The sequence below is a fragment of the Erpetoichthys calabaricus genome, chromosome 3 (assembly GCF_900747795.2).
Source record: "Erpetoichthys calabaricus chromosome 3, fErpCal1.3, whole genome shotgun sequence".
NCBI lineage: Eukaryota > Metazoa > Chordata > Cladistia > Polypteriformes > Polypteridae > Erpetoichthys > Erpetoichthys calabaricus.
In genome coordinates, this window is record NC_041396.2 from 161,562,335 (window position 1) to 161,588,582 (window position 26,248).

The 26,248-nt window shown below is 38.8% G+C and overlaps 1 protein-coding gene across 1 annotated transcript in view; it reads left to right on the forward strand.

Moving 5' to 3' along the window:
* The window catches only part of prkd3 (protein kinase D3), a 342,598-nt gene that overhangs the window by 228,450 nt on the left and 87,900 nt on the right, over nt 1–26,248 (forward strand). Inside the window, exon 4 of the mRNA XM_028797458.2 lies at nt 22,040–22,171. Coding sequence (XP_028653291.2) covers nt 22,040–22,171 — 132 coding nt within the window. The remainder of the gene's footprint in view (nt 1–22,039; nt 22,172–26,248) is intronic.

Here is a 26,248-nt window from a genome sequence, read left to right on the forward strand (position 1 = left end):
ATGTTGATAAAATTGAACAAGTCCACTAAAAAAAGAACTACGTGATATACAGTCATATGAAAAAGTTGGGGAACCCCTCTTAATTCTTTGATTTTTTGTTTATCATTGGCTGAGCTATCAAAGTATCAACTTCCTTTTAATATATGACATGCCTTATGGAAACAGTAGTATTTCAGCAGTGACAATAAGTTTATTGGATTAACAGAAAATATGCAATATGCATCATAACAAAATTAGACAGGTGCATAAATTTGGGCACCCCAACAGAGATATCACATCAGTACTTAGTTGAGCCCCCTTTTGCAAATATAACAGCCTCCTATAGCCTTTGATGAGTGTCTGGATTCTGGATGGAGGTCTTTTTGACCATTCTTCCATACAAAATCTCTCCAGTTCAGTTAAATGTGATGGCTGCCGAGCATGGACAGCCTGCTTCAAATCATTCCAGTCAGGGGACTGTGACGGTCATTCCAGAACATTGTACTTCTCCCTCTGCATGAATGCCTTTGTAGATTTCAAACTGTGTTTTGGGTCATTGTCTTGTTCTAATATCCAACCCCTGCGTAACTTCAACTTTGTGACTGATGCTTGAACATTATCCTGAAGAATTTGTTGATAATGGATTGAATTCATCCAGCCCTCAACTTTAACAAGGGCCCCAGTCCCTGAACTAGCCACACAGCCCCACAGCTTGATGGAACCTCCACCAAATTTGACAGTAGGTAGCAGGTGTTTTTCTTGGAATGTGGTGTTCTTCTTCCGCCATTCAAAGCGCTTTTTGTTCTGACCAAATAACTAATTTGTCTCATCAGTTCAAAGCACTTTGTTCCAAAATGAATCTGGCTTGTCTAAATGAGCATTTGCATACAACAAGCGACTCTGTTTGTGGCGTGAGTGCAGAAAGGGCTTCTTTTTCATCACCCTGCCATACAGATGTTTATTGTGCTCTCTGTTTTACAATACATTAATGTAGACTAGATGAAAGTTTATTGTCAAAAGTTACTATGTCAAATCTGTAGTGATGGCCAAGTCCACCTTAGTCTAGAACAGGGGCTGGAGACTAACTTGGCTTCCTGAAGTTCCAGGTAAAATCCAGCCCTGGATATGGCACCAGCCAATCAAAGGGCACATTACACACATGTAGACTATCTCTCGTGTGTGATTAATTGCCTAATCCAGAATCCCCAGTTAACCTGACATGCATGTCTTTCAGCTCTGGCAGGAAAATTAAGATCATGGAGCAGAGCCTCATGGACCAGGGAAGAGTGGTTAGACTTCAGACTGTGCCCAGGTGGGATTTGAACCTAGCTATGATGTAGCACACAAATAAATAACATTTTTTTATGTAGTACCTTTTGAAAGTGAACACTATCCCAAGGCACTTTACAAGTACAGGGCTATGTTACAATTGTTTATAGTCATACATATATTTGTACAGTACAAGTATACTATAAGAAATTTAAATGACTTTCCAAGGGTCAAAATGAGTCAGTGGTGGATATTTATCCCAACAGCTTCTGATTTACAGTTCACCTCTTTAACTGCCAGAATTCAGTGACTAGACACAGTGACTAGATCACAGTACAGCAGAGCTAACCACTGTCCAGCCAATGGGTGTTTGATCATAATATGAATGAGAAAATGGGAACGGAAATATTTCTGGTTCACCTACTTACAAAAGCCATATACAGTAAGCACCTACAAGCTACACTCATACCCATTCCCACAGTCAATCAATCCGTGCCACCATTACTATTTGTTCACCCTTTCTGAAAGCTGACCTTGCAATGAGAATCTCACCACTGTAGAAGCCATTCATAACAGTTATATCTTTGATCTCTTATTTTAAAACAGCATTTCAAACAGACTGTAAGCCCGTCTATCAACAGAAACATTTGCCACATTTCGGTTTTATTTTTGAAATGCAAAATCCATTCATATATTAAAGTAAATAATTTATATATTTCTCTCTATATAAAATCCAATGTCTGTCTACGTCTGTCTATTCGCTTTTCACAAGAGAACTATTTCACAGATTTAGATTTTTTTTTTCCATAATTTGCTTGAACATTCCGGTTGATTTTGCGACTTCTCTCATCTCATAGTTCGCTTGCAGGAGCGATATATTCACACTAATCCGAGACAGAGGCTGCGAGCCAAGGGGTGGGGGAAGCGTGACATCAGGAGTGGGGAGCCGGGCAGGGCCCTCCTCACTCTTCAGACCGCCTCCACTCCTCTCCTCCAAGCTCCGTCCACTTCCACCCGACTTCAGCCTTGAATGGAGGGAGGTGGCCACTTTTATTCACCCCTGGATGGGCTCCAGGTGCTTCCTGATAAGCCTCTGCCAACACACCCCCGTGTGGCGGAAGCACTGTGTACCCGGAAACCCTCCAGGTGTCCCTGATCTTCTTCCCCCCAGCACTTCCGGGTGTGGCGGAAGTGCTGAGGTCCAGGGCTCCCAAGGCATCAGGGCGCCCCCTGACAGTGACCACGGGCCCCTACAGGGTTGAGCTTCCCAGCTCTGTACCCGTGGCCCCCAACACAACCAGGGCAGTCGCCCCCTCGTGGTCTGGAGGACGCACAAGCCCTCCTCTGGTCCTCCTGGGCGTCCTGGCTGGGTACCACCCCCAGCCGTGTGCCATAATGTGTGTATATATATATATATATATATATATATATATATATATATATATATATATATATATATATATATATATATGTATATATATATATACTGTATATACAGTACTGTGCAAAAGGCAGGTGTGAAAAAATTCTGTAAACAAAGAAAGCTTTCAAAAATGGAGGTGTTAATCATTTATTTTCATCAATCAACAAAATGCAGTGAATGAACAAAAGAAAAATCTAAATCAAATCAATATTTGGTGTGACCACCCTTTGCCTTCAAAACAGCATCAATTCTTCTAGGTACACTTGCACACAGTTTTTGAAGGAACTTGGCTGGTAGGTTGTTCCAAACATCTTGGAGAACTGACCACAGATCTTCTGTGGATGTAGGCTTCCTCACATCCTTCTGTCTCTTCATGTAATCCCAGACACACTCCATGATGTTGAGATCAGGGCTCTGTGGGGGCCATACCATCACTTCCAGGACTTCTTGTTCTTCTTTACGCTGAAGATAATGACTTTGGCTGCATGTTTGGGGTCATTGTCCTGCTGCAGAATAAATTTGGGGCCAATCATACGTCTCCCTGATGGTATTGCATGATGGATAAGTATCTGCCTGTATTTCTCAGCATTGAGAACACCATTAATCCTGACCAAATCTCCAACTCCATTTGCAGAAATGCAGCCCCAAACGTTTAAGGAACCTCCACCATGCTTCACTGTTGCCTGCAGACACTCATTATTGTACCGCTCTCCAGCCCTTCGACGAACAAACTGCCTTCTGCTACAGCCAAATATTTCAAATTTTGACTCATCAGTCCAGAGCACCTGCTGCCATTTTTCTGCACCCCAGTTCCTATGTTTTCGTGCATACTTGAGTCGCTTGGCCTTGTTTCCACGTCGGAGGTATGGCTTTTTGGCTGCAACTCTTCCATGAAGACCACTTCTGGCCAGACAGTAGATGGGTGCACCTGGTTCCCACTGGTTTCTGCCAGTTCTGAGCTGATGGCACTGCTGGATATCTTCCGATTTCGAAGGGTAATAAGCTTGATGTGTCTTTCATCTGCTGCACTAAGTTTCCTTGCCCGACCACTGCGTCTACGATCCTCAACGTTGCCCGTTTCTTTGTGCTTCTTCAAAAGAGCTTGAACAGCACATCTTGAAACCCCAGTCTGCTTTGAAATCTTTGTCTGGGAGAGACCTTGCTGATGCAGTATAACTACCTTGTGTCTTGTTGCTGTGCTCAATCTTGCCAAGACATGAAACTGTCTTCCACAACCTCACCTTGGTAACAGAGTTTGGCTGTTCCTCACCCAGTTTTAAGCCTCCTACACAGCTGTTTCTGTTTCAGTTAATGACTATGTTTCAACCTATGTGTGACATTGATGATCATTAGCACCTGTTTGGTATAATTGGTTGATCATACACCTGACTATAATCCTACAAAATCCCTGACTTTGTGCAAGTGTACCTATAAGAATTGATGCTGGTTTGAAGGCAAAAGTTAGTAACACCAAATATTGATTTGATTTAGATTTTTCTTTTGTTCGCTTACTTTGCATTTTGTAAATTGATAACAATAAACAATCATTATTTATATTTCTGAAAGCATTCTTTGTTTACAGGATTTATTCACACCTACCTAAAACTTTTGCACAGTACTGTATATATATGTATATATGTGTATATTATATATATGTGTATATATTGTAAGAAGAAGCTATATAGCGCCTGACCCAACACAGATTGAACATGGGAGGCACGTGTAAAATAAAACAAATACTTTCATTTTCTTCGTCTGTGGGCTACGCCTTCCTCCCAAAGTACAAGCACTAATGTAACACAATAGCACAAACACTCTTCTCTGGCACCACCACTACTCCCAGGCAACCTTGTCTTCCTTCCTTCCGACTCTGGCCACTGAGTGGTGGTCGCTGGCTCCCTTTTATCAGGCACCTGGAAGTGCTCCAGGTGGTTGATTGCTGACATCCGGCTGCACTTCCGGGTAAGGCGAAACCACTGCCCAAAAGGGGTCAGCTGCTCCTGTTGCAGCACCCCCTGGTGGCGCCTGTGGAACCCCACAGAGCTGCACAGAACTCCAACCCCCATGAAGCCCTGGGGGAGTCCGAGGCACCGCTGTAACCCATATATATGTGTGTGCCATACAGGATGGACGGACATCCTAAACAGGAAAAGGGAAGGTTCCATATCTGGATGGGAGGCCCCAAGTGAACGGGCAGGTGTCCCAGCCAAAAGAAAGAAAGGTGCTGTACCTGAATAAGACTCTCCAAGGAGAGGGGCAGACATCCCAGATGAAGGAAGGTTCCCTATTCGGATGGGAAGACCCAAGTAAATGGACAGGCATCCCGACCAGATATGTGTAGCACCATCCCTGGCTGGGTTAGAAGAAGAGGTCAGGGAAAAACTGTTTCTGAGGGATGTTTATTCCCCCTAGTTGCTAGATGGCAACACCCCTTGATATCAGCACCCATTCGGCAACCAGCACTGGCACTGCAGCCCTGTAGGGGTCCGTGGATGCTGCAAAAGGGCGCTGCAGGGAGATGTACTCCCTCTTTTGTGAGACTTATGTGTGACCTGGAAGTGCTTCCAACGGGCAACTCCAGTGGAATCGAAGCTGGGAGGAAGGAATGCAACACTCAACTGGAGGAAGTTAGTGTGGTGGAGAGAGGAGAGGTGATTGAAGGAAAGACAACTTGTCCTTGTGTATTTGGGAGTTGGAGCATGGAAGAGCAATCCTGTTGGAGTCCCTGGGTGCCGATAGAGTGGGCTGTGGGGGGAAGACCTGCTTACTTTCTGTATGTCCCAGAAGTACTTCCAGGAAGACATGGTGTGACACCAGAAGCATTCCTGGGTCCAACTTAAACGGAGTCCACTGCCTCACTTCATTCGAGTCAGAGTTGGGAGGCAGCGGGCAACACTTGGTGGGAGGTAGTAAGGAGGAGGAATTGTTTGTTTATTGTTTGATTTCTGTATAACTGTGGCTTATATTTGGAGAAGTCATTATGAAAAGTGCTTTGGAGGAATAAATACCTTTAATACTAAAAATATTTGGTATTTTATTGTTTCTTGGATTTGGGGCTGTCTGGCATCCCCTTGTGGTCATATATATATATATGACTTAAAATGTTGCATGGGTAAGCAGTAAACTACCAGAGGGTTAAATTTAAAGTTTAGGTTAGCAAAAACTGAAAAAGGGAATATCAGAATATTACAAATGGTTCTTATTCAGGGAACAAATAATTGATTACAACTTACAGATGGTCTTTAACAATTAAATTAAATAAAGCCTTGCAAGTTGAAGCAAACAGTTTGCACTGATATCCCAACTTCTGTTGATTACTTAAAAACCCTCTGTCTGTCTTAAAGCAGAGTTGGAACAGACTGTGTTACTACACCCTCTGAACTACTACTTGGACAATATTCCAGTGATAATGGCATGAAAATAGCAATTATCAAATGAAATGAGACAAAGCATTATTACCCTTAGAAGTATAGGCCTTTCATTTAGAGAAATTGCAAAAAAATATCAGTGAGTATGGTGTCCTGCACAATCCAAAGGCAATTGGAAACTGGAAGAAACTCTGATAGGTGGAAATCTGGCAGACACAAAGTCACAACCCAATCAGAAGGGAAGTTTCTGAGGGTCACCAGTTTACGTGATAGGCTTCTCAAAGCATAACAGCTTCAAGCACAGCTTAACAGGGGACGTAAAAAGCAAGTCTCAGTTTCTACTGTGAAGAGGAGACTTTGTCCAGTCTGCAGTAGTCCACAGCCGGTATTTAAAGGTACTGTTTTTTCCTTTAAGGAATGGCTTTCTTATTGCCACTTGCTCTGTCAAACCTGCAGTACAAAGTCTCCAGCTCTTATAATTTAAGCCTATTTTCTAATAGCTACATTTTCAAAGCAATGTTCACAAATTGTTTGTGAAAATTAGTCATGGTTTATACAGTAAATGTCATCACCCAAGTTGCTTACGATTAGTTTATTCTTTTCAAATTAAGCACATTCTGTATGAGGCCATCTAGAAATTTTCATAGTTGTTTTACTAACTTTTCACATATTAGTAAACCTGGTTGATTCCTAGGAATTATTCCTGTTTTCGACCTTGACCTATTCCAAATGCAGATTTTAGAAGTCCACACACTGATCTGCATTAGTAAATCATGTCTAGCTTTCTGCGTCAAAAATTTACAAATCAGTTTAAAAAAAAAAAACAAATATATTGACATTTAACAGTACAGGACTACAAACCTAATTAGATAAGATAAGGGTGAGGTCTAGTTCTATATTTCATATAATATACTTGTCTCACAGGACTCACTCAGACCCCCACACTCACCTTTACATTGTACAAATTTGAAATGTTATTTAACCTAACCTGAACATATTTGGGGTTGTGGAAGGAGAACAGAGAAGAATGTGTAGGCTTCCCCACACTCAGCAACCTGTTGGACTTGAATCCAGGACATCTCAAATTTTGACAAAACAGTGCTAACCACTGCTCCACCATGATGTTTTATATAGATTTGTCTATATTTTGCATCTGAACATTTTTGTACTTTCAGTTGATTGTTCAACTGTATTTAATTATATTTAGATGCAAGCCACTTCATTGTTGAGAGAAGAGACAGCAGTTCTTTTACTTACTTTTCACATATTAGTAAACCTGAGTGATTCCTAGGAATTGTTTCTGATGTGGACCTTGGCAACTTGCAAATTGAGTTTCCCAGGGTTCCCAACTTCAACTTTGTTTACACATGCCCTTAATTCACAGATTCATGTGGAAAATATGAATTCTTGTAATAGTCCCCATATGTGAAAGTGGCTAGAGGTTCAAAGTAACAAACTGAATAAATGGCTAGCAGATTGTGCTTGTAGGCTGGTAGGTGAATAAAGAAATTTGCTTAGTAGAAGACATTATGTGCAAGTTGGAATCTGAGAATTATCTTGGAATTAAATCCTGGTCCATTGATTTTATACAGCAATGCAGTTTGATGTTTTTTATTATTTATTTGTTTTGAAATCCTTTTTCTTTAAACACGTCAGGTTGAAATACGTTTTGTATACAGTATCAAGTAGAATTGTATGACTCAAATTTATTCATGAATTAATGAAACAATTTAATTTAATTTCACATTGAAGATGAAGACAATCCTATATGCAGAAACACCACAGCACTTTATATTTGGAAAAACAAATTCTTCAAGTGCAAGGTAATAACTAGGTAACCAGAGCACATACTCATGCATTTATCAAACACTGATTTGTCTAGCGCTAGTTTGCAGTTATAAGTTAGCTTAAGTGGCATTTCTTTGAAATTGCCTCTGGAGATTTTTTGGCCATCTCACCATAGCATTGAACTTACGATATCATTAAAGACTTATAAACAAATCTATATATAATGACTCTACTTTATCTATTACTTGCACTGTATTTATTTGTCATGTAAGTGCATATATCGATTCAGTCTTATCTACTATTTTTTGTATGTCACTTTTCATTCTTATTCTTATCTATTAGCTGTATTACCTGGCTATGTCTGGGAAACGTCATAAGATAAGAACAACAGGTATGGTGCTGTTAATAAGAAATACTGTCTAACTAGCCAAGTACTTTTCTGTATACAGTATTTGTTTTTTTTAACCAGGTGTTAATTTTATTAGTTCATTGATGTTCCTTACTCTTGAACATGCTACATACAATTGCACATGAGTAAAACATTTGTGCTGGAGATCAGTTCTTGCTTTTCCTTGTGACTGACCTTGGCCTTTGCTGATGGTCATTGGGAAAACACTATTTTCTAGGAAACTGTATTCATTTAAGTTCAAACAGGTAATTTAGGAGTAATGGGAATTTAAGGTAGAAATATAATTTCAGCCTGTAGCTATCCTTTAAGAAAGGCAATTTAAATTAGAATTGAATGTTGTAATGCTTTGATCTGTAATCTTGTACCGTCACAGACTTTTGGAAGGTTTTTATCAAAAGCTTATTTACTTAAACTTATCACACAGAGCATTGACATTTACAGGATGTGCATTTATGTGGGATGTGCAATGAACTGAACATTTTAAGGATTGTACAGAAAGAAATACAGTATGCGAAACGAAATAATATCATGAGCTATCTATAATGTCACAGTGCTTGTAGTGGAACCCAATTACTGGCATACTCTGTTTAGTTGACGTCTTGCTCCTTTTTTTCTTTTGTTATTACTTTTACACGTCAGCATATTAGTAGAACGGGTTGGTGTTAGAGTGTTGATTGGGGGAGGTACACCAGTAGTGGACCAATAAAAAACACTGCAGTGTCCACCTCATGTACGTTCTGTTAATGGTTACTCCTTTACTGAGCACACCAATCATTTATAACATACCAAGGCATGCCATCACTCCTGGTTTGTGCTATACATATTACTTGGAAGTGACCTCCTACACTGTACTGGCCCTTTACTGTTTCTGCTTTGTGAAGTGGAGCGCGGCGACATATCGCAGTCTGACTTCCAAGGAGACACTCCAATTCTTTGCAATATTGCGTGTATTTCACCACTAAGGGCTTCATGTATCCTAGGGGCAACTGTATAGGCATGTCTACTGTGAACTTTGAGGAAGTTTTGTCCTTTCCCTTCGCTTCTGGTCATTTGCATAAAGCGACAGCCCCACTTCTTTGTGCGATTCCTTCCCCTTCTTTATGGCAATCAGCGGAAAAAAGGCGCAAAGCCTAAGAATAGCCCACTCGTAAAGTATTATTACCAACACATATGGACAAATAAAAACATGTTGGCTAATTTTTTTCCTTTAACTTTATGCAAATTTCAGTCAAATCCATTAAATAATGGATTCTGTTGTGTGGATGTGTTTAACCCTAAATATTGATGTATCAAAACTCCTTTCTTAGCAGATACCTACTGGACTATAAATAGTGATTTTGTTGATGAGTGAGTGAGTGGGTCAACTTTTCATTATATTTATATAAATTTAGAGTTATAATTTGTTTTGGTTTTTCTTGCAGTTTGTTTTTTAAGAGTTTGTAGATCACTGTGAACCACATTCTTTGCATGGAAATGTGTTGTACAAATACATGTTGGTGGTGTAGTTATAGAAAAGTGCCCACAGAAAGTGCACATAGGGAGAAAATGCCCAGTCCAAAAAATGAATATCTAGGTCAGGAAATGAAAGTTAAAGCACACAAACCACTACCTCACCATTTTGTATTCTAGTAGTTCCGCCATTCAGCGTGAGCCAAAGGTTTGCAACGTCATCTTCTTTCCGCAGAAGGACCACAGTAGTCCTTTGGGTTTGAATGATGAGGAAACTTCAAGATTAGTTTATCCTGGTAGTGCATTTTCTGGCACATGGACTTTTTTTCCTTTTTCCTTTTTTTCTAATTTTTTTTCATCCAGCACATGTTCACAAGCTTATTTGATTCTTTTATTTATAGGGGAAGAATTGTTTTTTTTAATAATCAAACAGGTTGTTTCTGCTCAGTGTACAGCTTACTTATTTGGAGTGAAGTAAGTATTAAAAGCATTGACTCCTACAAAATAAATTCATAGTTGTAGCAGTATGTTCAGGTAGCACAATCCCAAAAGTGGAGTCTTCCGGTGTTAGTGGAGGCTTAAGAGGGGATATATATGATATAGGCGCTCCGTGGCTCAGAACAAGAGAGTTGTTTTTAATAAATCAAAAATTAATTGGCCAGCTTGTTCTCTGTGGGTGTGAGCACTCATGCAGCTGCAGGGTGTTGGTGGAGTAATTGGGGCGAGACACATCTGCACATGAGGGTGCGGTCTGTCTCAGTTGCTTCATCGGCTTCCTGCGGTGCACGATTGAGACACTGCAGCTATGGAGGCATATAAGAAAAAGCCAGCACAAGGAAAGAGAGGAGAAAGAAGATGGATGTTAAAGAATGGAAGAGTACAGCAGGCAGGAACGAGAGAGGGAGAGGGAGCCGGTACAAATGCGAGAGGAAGCAGACAGCTGTGAGGTATAGAGCCCTGGAGAGAGTGTGTGGCCAATTCTCGGGGCTGAGGTTGTGGATCACTCTGGCTGAGCAATTCAGAGAGCTGGAGCGACCAGGAGGTGTGCTGCTTGCCTCATAAGTCCGGGAAGGCAGTGGAAGTAGGCAAAAGAGGTTCGGATGGAGAGACTTTCTATGTCCATGGACAGGAAGGACCTGAGCCTAGGTCCAGATTGGGAGCCCTGCTGTTGAGCCATGGAAACAGCAGTGACCCAGACATGTTGAGCATAGTTTGATGGAAAGCTGATGTCTGTCAGGTAAGCGTCTCCTTAGCTGCAAGATCGAGTCAGGATAAGCCAAGGAGAAGTCAGTTTGAGCGGATTACAACATGTTTTAATGGACAGCTTCCTGCACAGTTGTTTATAACCTCATTTTAATGGATTGTTTGACTGATTTTAACTTCCACTAGTACTCTATTTGATTTGATTATTTATTTATTGAACTTTTTGGCACTGCACTTATTGAGCACTTTATTTTTGTTGGATTGTTTTAGTAAAAGCACTTGGCACCATTATGCACCTATGCCTTGCTATATGTGTGTTTTGTCCTCATCTGCCTTGCTCATCTAGCTATGTTATCGATGGTGTCAGGTTCAAGAGGCTCCCTAAACTGAAGTGGGAGTGTGGAGCTAACCCGCAACATGACACAGAGAGAACATGCAAACTCCATGCAGGAAGGACCTGGGATGTGAATCCTGGTCTCTTTACTGGTAGGCAACAGCATTACCACTGTGCCGCCGTGCCACCCATGCAGAGATGTAATGGAGATTATTCTTAAGTCAGTATGCATTCTTGAACACTTCATAAACCACCGTGTCATCCTTCGCCACAGTTTATCATGAGCTTTATTTTATTTATTTGACAAGAGGCTTTCATTAATAATATAACAGTACTGAGAAACACCCTGATACATTTGGTTTGCCTAGTAAGGCTCTAAATTTTAATTTCAGAATCTAAACTCTATGCAATTTCATGGAATGATGCCTGACCAATCTAAGTAAATATTTCATATTTCATTTTTTGATTCTGCTACGAGCTCTGCCAGCAGCCTTGTCGACAATTTTAATAATTTCATAGTACATTTGCAGCAAAATGCTGACACATGCCTCTTAAGTTGTTTTCTCCTACATAGCTCCATGTACATAAATAAAAAAAGTTTGAAGATAATGTATGTCTGTAGTGTGAAGACAGTTAAGACTGGGACAGAGGTGAATAACCTGCTTCTACACAGATGGCATAATACAAACAAAAATTTGACATAGGAGAAATTTAAATAGTTTATTTTTATAACAATGTGAACAGTAAAACATTAATGGTAGGTTAATCACCAAGCAGCACACTGGTGATTTTAGAGTTAACTAAAAATTAAATTGAATCACTACACGCTAGTATCTTTAGATGCAATTTTATTTTTGTGTATACATACATGCAACAGCATATACCCAACTTAAGTAATGCCAATATAGAGTACAAGTATATTGGCTTTGGTATATTAGTGTTTTTCTGCTTTGGACACACATATCTGTGAAGTTACTTTTTATCCTGCCAGCCAGATGTATGTCATACATTTTCTGTGGTTTTACAAATATTAGTTTGGTTCAGTTGCATGACTTTTTAAAATTTCTTATTAGATTCCCACAAGTCGATTTGTCTTTAACTGGCAGGGGCAAACCGAGATATGTCTCATTTCCACAGCACTTTTTTGGGGGTAGAAAATGTTTAGAATAGCATGAGTTACAGTTCCCTTGAGGATAGTGGAGGGAACAAGCAAGAGATGAGAAAGAAACAAAAGAAAGGATGTGCAGCTTGACAGGTTGAAAGAGCTTTAGTCTTTTACAAATCATGTATGGGGGAAAGTGTATTGTGTTTGTCTCCCCTTTTATTCAATACATTGTTTTTACTTTATAACTCATTAGTTTTAGAAAGTTATTTACAAAGCATTTTTAATCATAAACGTTATTAGGTATATCTACATAATTTTGATAACTAAAGATTAAATTAATAGATTAAATTTGTTAATTTTTATTATTTAACCAGTTATATGTTACAGTTCCACATCAGAACTTATAATTTGCCACAAGCTCTGGTTGTTTCAGATAAAGCATCTTAATGACTATGACATCTGTATTAATTGTACATGTCTGCTCAGTGCCGGGATGTGGTGGCTCAGTGGTTAGTTCCAGAAGACTGCTTTTGAGCACTGGACCTGTCACAATCTATGTGAAGTTTTACAGTTTTCACTGTGGTTTTCTCTTGGTACTCAAATCCCAAAGTCATGTGTTTTAGAATAATTAACAAATTAAAATTTTCTGTAGTTCGTATGTGGGCGTGTGTGTGTGTGAGTGTACTCTTTAATGGATAGGGGTCTCATCCAAGTTTGTATCTTATTTTGAAGATAAAATATTGAAAAAGACCCTTGCCTTATAGGTCCATAAATACACACATTTTGGGGGTTTTTTTTTGTTTTTTTTTTAGTGGCCGAAGGACATTTCTATGACTCACTTGCCTTAACTTATTAAATTAAACTTGTGACGACTGGGGAGAGGGGTTCATTGGAAGCAGGCTTTCTGTAAGATGACATTATGGGAATCAACAACCTTGTTAGAGAAACATAGAAAAAAGTTAAAGCATGTAGAGTGACTTTTATTTGAGTTCTCTCATTTTTTACCAGTTAGATTTATGACTGTTCATGGGAAGAAATATTACATTGAACACTGTTGGGATCCAGCAGGGCCATCCCATTTAATTTTATGATAAACAAAAGTAAGTGCATGCTTTCATCACATAAACCAAAAGAATTCAAGCTTGCTGGCCTTGTATAATATCTTAAGAGACTTCTCTATTAGCGTGCTTGTATAGAGGAGGTTGGTTCAAGAGCTCCATTCCTCTGGAACTACAGGTCCGAATGAGACGCCTCCTTCCAGGGACACCCACTGTTATAGAACTGTAACCAGAAGGGACAGGGCCTTCCTTGGGTTTTGGCGGCAGGTCAAAAACCCTCATTGAGCATCATCTCAGAGCTGCGGAGGGAAGAGACAAGACAGTTAGTGACAGCACCCCCTCCTGCCCTGGCGTAGTATCGTATACCTTGGAAAAGCCATGAAGATGATCCTCATGTGTGATAACATATATAAATACGTGAAGAGAACAACAACAGCTCTTTTTTAAATACATTAAGGCAAACATTTTTCCATGATTGTCGCTGCAAGTAAAATGAATTTGCCTTTACTAGTAAAATATTAAAAGCTCAGCTGTGCATTTTACATTTTTGCACACTGTGACAGTGAAGGGACTAAAAGTAGACATAGTTACAAACTGCATGAAAAAAAAATAGTTTATTAAGACAATAAAATATTTATTTTTAACCACAGAGTTGTTTATTGCATCTTTTTGGTATACTTGTAGCTGGCATCTTCATTTTCTCTTCTTTTATTGAAAGTCCAGTATCTGCTCTTTTTTGCATTTAAGAAACACATTTTTCAAATACAGTCAAATACTTTATTCTATACTAAGCATATAATAGAAATGTACTGTAAAGCATTTTGTTTTAACTGCTATATCATCATGGGTACTGTATTCTGTATCATTATATGCTGTATGCAGATGCAGGGCCCTCATCCTTTTAACTTACTCTTCTTTTCCAGCAAAAAATGAACCCTTTTAAATTCATTTTAATGGAATAATATATGTTGCAACAGAATAAGAATAAGCAGAAAATAACTTTTTCCTTCACAAAAACTATAATAAGTATGATGAAATTAGACCTTTTTATTAATTTTTGTTCTTGCTGGTGACAGGCATCAAAATACCAGTTTGGTAAATTAAATAAACAGAATATTCTACACATTTTCTTGTATAAGACGGATACATTCTTTCCTTTATATTATTTCAGTAAAAAATCTTGTTTGTTGCATATGCTAATGCCTTAAAAATGTTTAACATTTCAGTCTCGAAGTCATGTATTATCAGCCTCAATGACTATCAAATGTTTAAACTTTAGTTCTTTTAAAACCATTTGGACCCAGAGTGAGTATAAATCAGCCATTCTCAAAAGACTGTCAGCAAAATTTAGCCAATGGCAAGATGATGATGTCATTTCTAGGGTTGCTGTGGCCTCCATATCATTGCTGGCAGGTGATGCATTGTGCTTAGGTTGAGTTTTTACTTCCTCTTGTCTGCCAATTCACCATAAATCAGAAGGCCGCCTTCCTGTGGACCATGTAATTGATGAGAACTGCTACATCTCGTGAGAGCTGAATCTGGCGAGTTGTATATAACCTGTAATTTGAGCTAAATGGTTGTCTTGTTGAGAATGGGGGCTGTTTCCAAAGAACTGCAGAGCAGACAGGATGTGGAGCCAAACTCATCAATGGAATGTGTGGTCCCCAAGAGGGAAGATCTTACGGACACGCAAGAAAACGTTTAATTCCCACAAGATGATAACTTTAGAATCTAAGAAGTAGCTCGCTCCCCAGTGACTGCTTGAGTTAAGAATTTTGCCATTCATCTCGGAGTTAATCACCTTTCCTCAGTGGAAAAACATTTTATTATCCACCCCAGTAGGTGGATCAAAATCTAGACAGTATGGCTATGTTTAGCTGGTTGCACCACAGAAGAGGTAACTAAATTTGGCTGGAATCCGAATGACACTGCAGGCTGGCAGTTTGCTCTGTGAAATTATGACTGCTTGAACTAAAACAGAAGGTACTATACTGCTCATTGTGTAATATTTATTGTAGCCTCCAATCTCATCCCTACAAGCGTTTCAGTTTGAAAACTTGCTCAGCTTAAAGCTTTTTTCCTTACCTTAGGGCTTGTTATTTTCCATCATTTTATAGAGCAGTAAGAAGAGGAGCTTTGTTGCAGCTGAGTTGTCCCTACTTTTCCGCTACTAATAATGAGTTTTGAGCCACTAATTCCTGATGATGTATTGGGTGTTAGCTAAAACAGTACAATAGTATAAAATATTCTCCCAGGGGCACTGATAAGTCTGACCATTTCTTTTGGATTCATTACATTTATTTTCCAGAAATACTATGTGTGCATAACCTGATTGCCATCTTTTAGTCAATTAAGCAGTTGTGAGACAGTAAAGCCTAAAGTACATTGAATGTTTCGTTGCTAGAAGTAAATCTGCATGATGACTTTTCTTCAAATGACACCTGGTAATAAAAGTATTTTGTTAATGTTTCTAGTCATATGTAATATGCTTCAGTTAATGTTAAGGTAGATAGATACTTGACAAGAAAGAAGTTTTGGTAAAAAAAATAGGCTTGGAATAACAACAGCAGTGTACCCAGGCCGGAAAAACAAAAGCACACTAGGAGCACAAATAAAAATGTATGGCTATTTGAACACACAGCTAAAAAAATAGCTTTTCACTATTTGTTTGTGGGCCAGCTTCCTTGTTTTCCTATTATCCTTAAGGCCAAATCATTTTAGATCTCTTTCAGTTCTGTAATTTGACTTCTCTTCTTCCAGTTGGTGAGTCTTTGCCCCAGTGCAATACCTGATTTGCTTGAAGAGTCAAAAAAGTCAAATCTTTTATATGAGTTATGGATCAGATTTTATTCTTATCTTAGTTCCTATAGGTATTACCTGCTATAGTACAGTTTTGAAAATTGAGAAGAATTCAATTGATATCAAAATTTAAAGATACAAATAATGTAGTTCAGGGTTGTGGAGGAACTGAGTCTATCCCAACTGGACTGGGATAAAAAAGGCAGGAAATAGCTCAGGACAGGGCACCGGCTGATTACAGGCTCCACTCACACACACACCCACACTCACATACTCATACTGGGGAAATACGAGGGAAGTGCAGTTTAGGCTAACTCGCACCTGATCGTTGTTGTGTTGTGGAGAATTTGCAAGTTGCTCCCAAGTTAGCTTGTGCTTTCTCCAAAGGTGTGCAGGCTAGTTTCATTGCCAATTTCAAATTAACCATATGTGATTATGATTGTGGGAGTGTTAGTAGCCCCACTTTTCTGTTTTTGTGCCCAGCATTGCTGCCCATGCCACCCTAAATTGGATTAAATTGGTTTGAGCATATTATGATATGTTATGCATATTTCTGCTGTTTAATTTACATTTCAGATTAATGTGTCCCAAAAATTTTGAAGAAGGAAAAAATGTGATGAAGGAAACATATTGGCCCATTGTCCGTGTATCTTGGGTAAACAACAACATGATTCATTTTTTACGAGTAGAATTAATTCACAAGTAGTGAGTTCTTCCAATTGATGATGCATTAATATTGTTTTTCTAAAATAAAGTGACAAATAATACATATATAAATAATACTTTTTAAAAACCATGCTTATATTAAGTTAAAAAGTGTACTAAAAAGTAAAAAATAAGTCTCTCATACATCACTCGTAAAATAAAAGCATGGGCACTTTTGCTAAGATTTTATTGATTGATGAAAAGCGCCCGCGCTTTTATTTTACTAGTGATGTATGAGAGACTTATTTTTACTTTTTAGTACACTTTTTAACTTAAGCATGGTTTTTAAAAAGAATTTTTTTATATATATATTGTTTTCAACTTTTTAGTCTTGGGTTTGTTTTAGTATAATTTTGTAATCAATATTTTAACACTTCCTTTAATATTTCTATCTATTACTAGTGCCATCTATTGGTGAAATCTTTAACCATTCTTCATATGAAAATTTCATTTCTTAATTAACTTGGATTAATTGATCAATTAGTGAAACTGATTATTGATGCATGTATTGTCATCGGAAGTGAGTAAGTGTGCAAAATTTCAAGTCATTTGGACAATAGGAAGTGGGTTAAATATCGATTACAAGATTTGTACCAGACAACAAACAAGGTGAAGTTAAAAGAAGCGTGGTAATAAAATAAAAATGAGCCCCTGGTGGATTTTAATGACTTTTATTAACTGAACTTTTTAACTGGACTTTAGATTTTAAATTCTTATTAAAAATATTTTCTGATTGGTCCTAATTTTTGTTGTTTGAAGTCTCCTTTTCTGTGATTATTCATTTCATAGTAGGTGGGATTTTTTTTTAGGTATTTTTCAAAGTCATTTTATTGGGACACATTATTCTGTTTTACTTCAAATCAAAGGGTGGCTGAATTCAAATCGACCAGTACAGGGTATTATTTTTGTTACTTTCTTATCTGCTGTAGCAGAGCTATAGTTTTGGATTATACAGTAAATCTAATTTTTGAAAGTGAATTTGATTCTACAAGTGCAAATACCTTACTTTCTATTATCATATTTTTGAGATTAAAGAGAAATATTGTGCATTTAATTGTATTATTTAAAGCTTTTATTTTTATAGACTGCAAATCTTTTACCGAACTAAAGCATTCTATAATGCCTGCATAATAGATTAAACCAATATTTTGTGCATTACATAAGGTAGAGCACATGTTGGTGATTTTGAATGACTAAAGTAATAAACATTTCTAAATTCTTTTGTATTGCACATCTTTTAAGTTTGTGGGCTGTACTGTATTTCTCATACATTATTTATTATTTTTTCATGATGCATGGCCTCTAGATTTCCTTCCCAATGTCCTTTGTGTTGTAAGTTATTACTAAAAGCTGGAATATTAGGTATTGTGCATAATATATTAAGATATTTATATTCCCAATTCCACATGAATTTTTGCTTCCTAAGCTTTTTTATGACTCACAAAGCACATGCTGAATTAATGTCTTCACATCTCATTTTCTTTCAGAGGGACTTAGTTTCTCTGTGGTAGTAGGCAAAGGAGGGATGACCAGGCTTGCTTTATGCCCAGAAATCATCTCTAGTTCATCCTGGTCTTTTTGAGTGATTTAATCTGTCCGTCTTTTCCTGAGTCAGATCGCTAAGTTCTCACTTAACTCCCAGACTGTCTCAACAGATCAATGTAAATTGCAGCAGCAGTGGCACTCTCATATTGACAAGCTCGTCTTTTCAGAAAGAGTCACTAAACATCCTGCACACAGCTCAATTCTGGATTTTAACAAATTATTCATATTCAAGGGTGCTTGGTCACATTGTCATACTGATTAGCCCTACTGCTACATTTCTTTAGGGACCTTGAGTTTGAATCCTGGTTATAGTGCTGTCTATGTAGAGCCCCCTCAGGTGTGCATTAGTTTTTCCTTTGGAATACTCAGGTTTGCCACAAACGTTCCAAAGATGGGAGTATTAGGTAAATTGGTGACTGCAAATTGGTCCAGTGTGATTGTGGGTGTATGTGAGTGTGCACTGCAGAAGACTGATGTCCTATTCAGGGATCTGTCATGCTTCATGGTCAGTGGTGATGGGATAGCTGCAAGTCCCTTGAAACCCAGAAATGGATGTACAAATTGATATTCACATTCTAACCATTTTACACCTTACAGAGAAACACACCAGTGCCCACTGAAGACAACAGCTGAATGTTTCTAATCATGCATGGTATTAAAGGTGCCCAATACTGTAAAGATTTTATTATGAGTTTTTAAATGTTCTTTCTTTTTCTCAAACAACCTTATTTGATTTTGTTTGATCCCCTGAAAGTTGTTGGATGTCATGGCTGGCCTGTACACTGGTACTGTGAGTGCTGTGCAGTGTGGAGGCAGAACCTCTACGTTTTTCCTAGTTGATTCTGGGGTTCGTCAGGGGTGTATTCTGCTCCTACCCTGTTCAGTGCTTGCATGGACTGGGTGTTGGACAGGGTCGTGGGGTCCAGTGGCTATGGGGTATCTGTTGGCAAAGAAAGATTCAATAATCTTGACTTTGCCGACGATGCTGTGATCTTTGTGGAGTCAATGGAGGCTCTGATTGTGGCTCTCAAGAGATTGGCAAGGAGTCTTGAGTGTATGAGTTTGCGAATGTCCTGGATAAAAACCAAGATCTAGGCCTTTAATGACCTCTTAGGCACAGCCATCAGCATTGTGTCTGCCTGTGGAGGGAATGTCAACCTTGTCAACAGGTTTACTTACATCAGCAATGACATTCATGTCTCTGGTGACCCTTCCTATAAAGTCAATAGACAGTTTGGGAGGGCATGGGGTGTCATGAGGTCGCTGGAAAGGGGTGTGTGACGCTCCTGATATCTATGCAAAAGGACGGAGGTCCAAGTTTTTGGAGTCCTGGTGCTTCCTGTCTTGCTATTTGGTTGCGAGTCATGGATGCTGTCCAGTGACCTGAGATGAAGACTGGAGTCCTTCAGTACTATGTCTCTTCAGAGAATCCTTGGCTACTGCTGGTTTGTCTTTGTATCGAATGAGTGGTTGCTCATGGAATCCCGAATGAGGCACATTATCTGCATTGTGAGGGAGTGTCAGTTATGGTGATATAGTGATTCCCCTAGGGTGATCAGGCTCACAGGACCTGAGGGGCTTGATCAGGCCAAGGGGATGCCCATGTAACACCTTGCTGCAGCAGACAGAGGATAAATTCCAGTGGGTGGGACTGAACTGTGTGTGTTCCTTGGGGTTGCCAACCAACGCTGTTTCGTCATTTGGTGGGTGCGGCAATGCGCTGTACCAGTGCATGCTCCCCAACCTGACCTGACCTGAACCTACAGCAAGAGAATCAAACTCGAAGAACACAGCGGCTGCAGGCTTTCATTCCCATCACTTTCTTAATTGATAGAAAATTGCTACTGCTAATGGAACATATTATTTTGCCTGAAGTTTGATTAAACTACTTTTTAAGATTTTTTTGTTCATGCAGCAGCCAAACAATATTGAGATGCAAAGTGAGCCAACAGCTAATCAGCTGACTTGATCCCATTTGCACCTGTGTCATTTATACAATATCTTTTCTTTATAAAATATTTGAGAAGAAAAATGTGAAGGTCTGCTGTGGTCCAGAAAAAAAACTGTGAATGGTGCTCTTTGAATAAATAAAATTAACATCCTGGGAAATGTCTGGAATGGAAGAATTAGAGAATAGAACATAAAAAATAGACAAGTGAGAGGAGATTATTAAGTCAATTAAGCTTGTTTGTTAAGCTAATAGCTAAGCAGTTCCAGTACCTCATTCAGATACTTCCTAAAGGTTGTCAAGATGTCTGGTTCAACTATGGATTTTATTAACAACAAGACTTGGCTTCTGATTAAGAAAATTGTTGGGGAGAAAGTGCAGAGTTTGATATTGAGAATCCTGAGGTGGCTGATCATCTATTGGCAAACTTTTAATGTCAATTTTTCCTTGGTTATTGGCTACTGAAGTGTTCCAAATCTTGTAAATCATGTCATTTAAAATGAAGACATAAGGCATCAGTTCCATTAACAGCAGAGCTTGGATACTAATTAAGGATGTGTTTGGAATAAAAACCTAACCACCATTTTGTCCCTCCAGGATTGAAGTTTGACACCCTGAGCTACAGCATATGCGGCACATATAAATAAATGCCAATTTTGATAAGTCACTGTTTACTTTAATGCCATAAATACAAACTTGCAGTATATGGCTAAATGTTGCAAATATAGGACATTGGTAGACCCCTTTGGTATTCCATCCATCCAACCATCCATCCATCTTCCAGACCCAGTTATCCAGAAGTAGGGTCACGAGAAACTGGAGTCTATCCCAGCAAGCGTCAGATGCAAGGTAGGAACAATCCCTGGATGGGATGCCAGCTTATTGTAGGGTGAATGCACACACCCACCAATTTAGCATTGACAATCCACGTTAACCACATTGAAATGTGTGAGGAAATCTACACAGACACAGAGAAAATATGCAAACTTCATGCTAGGAGCTCCCAGAACTTGAACCCTGGTCTCTAAGTTGTGAGGCAGCAGTGCTAGCACTGCCAAATTTTGCATATGATTAATATCAAGCTACTCAAATTAAAAGAGCTTTAGACTTTAAAATTGTATAAACATAATTATCCTAATACATGGATTACCTGAGGGGGATTAGTGTAGAGCTAAAAACTGAGCAGCTTGTCACTATGCATTGCAGGTAGAAACATGGTGGGGGGGTGGGTATGGGGCTGCAGTTCTGTGCATTGGGTTCTTCTTCTTCGATCATAAAATATGAAATGAGTAAGTCTAATGGAACATAAATTCAGAGAGTAATATGAGTTTATCTGTTTGTTTATCTGTCTGTCTTCTGGCATGAATGCATATTTCCTTCCTGCCTTTCTGTTAGGGCACTCAAAAAGATCAATAACGGATGAGAGCAATATTCATGAGTGAATAGCACTTGGAAGCTCATAACACGACACAAGTTTGTTTATTTTATTAATTATTCAAGTGCATGTTACAAAGCCGGCATTTGAGTTATAGCTTTTTATGCTTACTTATATTCCTTGTAATGTTTCCCTTTGATATTTAAAAAGTGACAGCTGGGTAGGAAGCATTTGAGCATCTGTGTATTGAAATTTATTGTCGATTAATTGTTTTCTCCTCAGCTTTGGCCACAGTTGAAGATTTCCAGATTCGCCCTCATACCCTTTATGTCCACTCCTACAAAGCACCCACCTTTTGTGACTACTGCGGGGAGATGCTGTGGGGTCTAGTCCGACAAGGCCTGAAATGTGAAGGTAGGAAATGGAAGTGGCTTACTCTATTTTTTTCCTCCTGCTGTCAGTCAAATAGCTAAGCACAAATGTTAGATGTCAGGCCAAAAAGAACAAGAAGTGCACATTTCTAAAATCCTGTTCATGAGAGTGTGGGACAAAAAAAAGGCTATGTAGTCACAAAGTTTCTCACAAGGATGTCATGATTAAGTTGGTAACTTCCTGCAATTTAATAATGGATTGTTTGAAGCTTGCATTTTGCTTTTTTTACTGGGGTTGACTGCATTTCTGGAATGGGTGGAGAATGGTCTCCACAAAGTATGGCTAATCATTGTTCAAGTCTACTTTGTCATGTTTTGAAGAGCTGGCACATGTAAAATCAGAAGATAAATCGTATTTTCCATAAATATATTTTAATGGAATGTTTTTAATACAGAATAAACAATGCCCCATGCCCTCTTTTGAGAAATAATTCTGTGGTATTAATTCTGATATAACTGCTGTATAGCAGAAAAAAACAAGGTCAGATATATAATAAAAGTTGCATTCAGCATAACACATTTATGAATTAAAGTCATGTAGAGGTATAAAATCCTCAGAAAAAGGGTAATTTCATTCAATTGGTTCTGGAGTCTGACCTTCACAGGGATTTTGTTTTCTTCAACCAAAATGGCCTTTTTAAACAATGAACTAGTATAAGAGAATGCTGGCTTTTTGTAATTAATGTTGCCCTTGATGCTTTGAGGTGATACCTCATAGGCAAGGAGATGGTGGGGCAAATGTATTATGGGCAAGAACAGCGGTAAGAATGGAGTGATTAGTGGCCTCTTGACAAGACATTCCATCAAGTTTAAGACTTGTGTACTGTTGGGTCCAATGGATTAGCTAACTTTTTATTGTTATAATTCATTAATTTTGCTTGTTTTCCTGTGAGTAGGTTCCGAGATTCTTTGCCTGCTATTATGTGTGTATAGATGGTGCCCATGACTGTATAAAATGCAGGAAAAATATTGTTTATGCATGTCTGTGTATATCTTACACATGTAGTGGCCACTTTTTTAGGTACATCTATATAGTACAGACGACCCCCGAAATTCAAGGGGGTTACGTTCCTAGAGCACCTGCAAATTGTGAAAAACCACGAATTTTGGATGTGGTTAAAAAATGCCTATAAATGTCTATTTTTATAGAATTAACCCTAAATATGTCCCCAAAACACTTCAATTTAATTTCAAACTCAGCTTAATACATTACTCTGAAAAAAAAGAATGTAAAGGTAAACCCATATACTGTACAGTACTGTACTGCTATGTCTCCCTCAGTGCTAGAATCTAAAATACCGATGTTACCCCTATATGTACTGTAATTCATGAAAGCACATTTTCTTTGGTATACACTGTTGGTTTTTTTTTGGTATAAGTAGGGTAAATACGTAATAATTTAATTTAACTTAATAAAAATACAGTAAAATGTACGGGCACTCACCAATAATGAATGATATTGATTGAAGATGATGATGATGAATTAGCTGTGCAGTACGATGAAGGTATGTAATGAAGATAATGATTGCACAGCAAAGCAGAGGATTTACAGCTCCTCGGGTGGCTACTGCGGCATAACTTTTTAGTTCCCGGAGCAAATCCAGTAGTTCAACCTTCTCCTGGAGTTTCTTAAACTTCTTCTGGCACTTAGGTTCATTGCCAGAAGCCTTAGAAGGTGCAGGGCGTTTGGGCAGCATCTTAGGGCTTTAAGAACAACAAAACAAAAAACACGAGAACACTCAGCAAAACACCCAAGATATCTACACGCGGTAAATTGTTATAATGCGGGAATGTTGGGCTGCATCTGCTGGAGATGCGTCACAGGGCAGCAGCCAATCAGCAGCAAGGAGAAATGAATAATGCTCTCGGATTGGCTACTTTCACCATCCCAAGCCGTGTTTTCCTCTATGGTTGCTTTGTGTTCTCTACAGTACAGTATTACCACAAAAAAAGCCATACAAAAATTGTGGAGGATATTTGCAGTTTCCACTAACAATTATTAGTTAGGTTCTAAGGAAAAATCTGTGAACGACTGAGGCTGCGAACTCTGAACCGCGACTTCGCAGGGGTCTACTGTATTCAGTAGGACCCCCATTTTTTATCCAGAACAGCCTACACTGGCATGATTTCAGAATGGTGCCAGAAATATTCCTTAGAGGTTTTAGTCCATGATGACTCAATAGCTTCACAGGGTTCCAGCAGATGTTTCATCAACACATTTCTGTTGTGAAACTTTCATTCAACTTTAACCATTTGGAGCTGTGGGAACTGTGTAGGCTGTGGGAGCAATCTGAAATCACTGTCTTGTGGTCTTTGTGAAATATCCCATTATCCTGCTTGAAATGTCCATTTGCGAAAGGGTACACTATGGCCGTTAAAGGTTGCACATGGCTAGCAGTGATGCTTAGGTACAGTGTGGGATTTAATTAATGCCCATGTGGTATTAAGATGTTTGATTTATGGCAAGAAAACAACTGTATTATAACTCTGCCACCACCAACCTGTATCATTGATTTAAGGCAGGACAGAGCCATGGATCCTAGTGTTGTATTTACCGCGAGTCAAAAATGTTTTTTTTTTTTTCAACAAGAAAAATTTTTATTATGTTTAAAAGAAAAATGTAAATACCAAACGTCAACATAAATACAGTATGAAAGATATGTCTAGTGTTCACAGCTGTACTAATGCAGATTTAGTACACATCCTTTTGTGTGATAACATAATATTATGAGACAGTCACTAACACACAGCCTACATCACAATCAGGAAAGTAGAAGTGTGTTTCTTTGTGCTGATTTCTTATAATATTGTTTCTGTTGCTTGCACATGAGATGGTAGAATGTCAGTGCCTGCTCCACACAATGGACATGCCCACTGTATTACTGCAGGCTACCGGCTTAGTGACATCCATATTTCCCCTGAAACAAACATTGACAGTTGTTGCACTGTGAACAGTGCATAGGCGCTAATGTCTTTCTTGTCTTTCCACCTTATTGCAATCATTTTGCCACGTAGATACTACACCCTGCAGCAGTGTAATTACGCGACCGAAGTCACCAGTCATATCATGGCAGTTCATAATACAATGCAATATACCTCAGTTACGCTATCCTTGTCAACCTCTGATGACCAGTTCACTTTGACATTTCTATAACTTAAATCAACTATTGTTTGAGTTTAGGCTTGTTCTGAAATTAGCTTTACAGCTTCTCGTTTACATGCCATTGTGTGATTTGGTTGAAGACTCCATCCCATTCGTGAATATCAGTTACCTTTAAAGCATAAAAATATTCATGATTTGACGGAAGAGCTAGAAGAAGTGGCCGGAGAAAGGGAAGTCTGGGCATCTCTGCTCATGCTGCTGCCCCCGTGACCCGACCTTGGATAAGCGGAAGAGGATGGATGGATGGATGGATGATTTGACTTTATCCACTAGATGTAAACTGAATTATTTGGGCTTAACAGTTAGCATACAATCACAACAGCCTAACTGGAGAGATGGTCGGGCCTAACCGTATTTACATAGAATTCCGAGATTGAGAGGTGCTCAGGGTTAACTCAGAGGGTTAATATTGTTTATGCCAAATTTTGACCTTACAATTTGAATGTTGCAATGGAAATCAAGATTCTTTATTTGAGGAACTATTTCTACTCACATTTTCCAGTTTTGGTGTTAACCTGTCTATAGCAGTCTAATTTCACTGTCCTTATTCATGGTCTTCTGCTACTATAGCCCATCTGCTTCAGGTTCCAATGCACTCTGTATTCACAGATGCTGTTCTCAACAAAACTGTGGTATAGATGTGTTATTTGAGGTATTTCTGTTAGCTTCAATGAGTCTGGTCATTATCCTCTGACTGTTCTCATTAATGAGGTGTTTCTGCTAAAGGTGCTGGTGCTGCTGCTCCTCATCGAATACTATTCTATTTTTTTGTCTTCTTCTCTATTAACTCGAGAGACAGTAGTGTGTGGTGTTAACAGAATGGAAGCTCTAACAGGTGCTTGGTCCGCTACATGTGACACCATCAATCAGATTCAATGTTTTGTACATTCTGTTCGG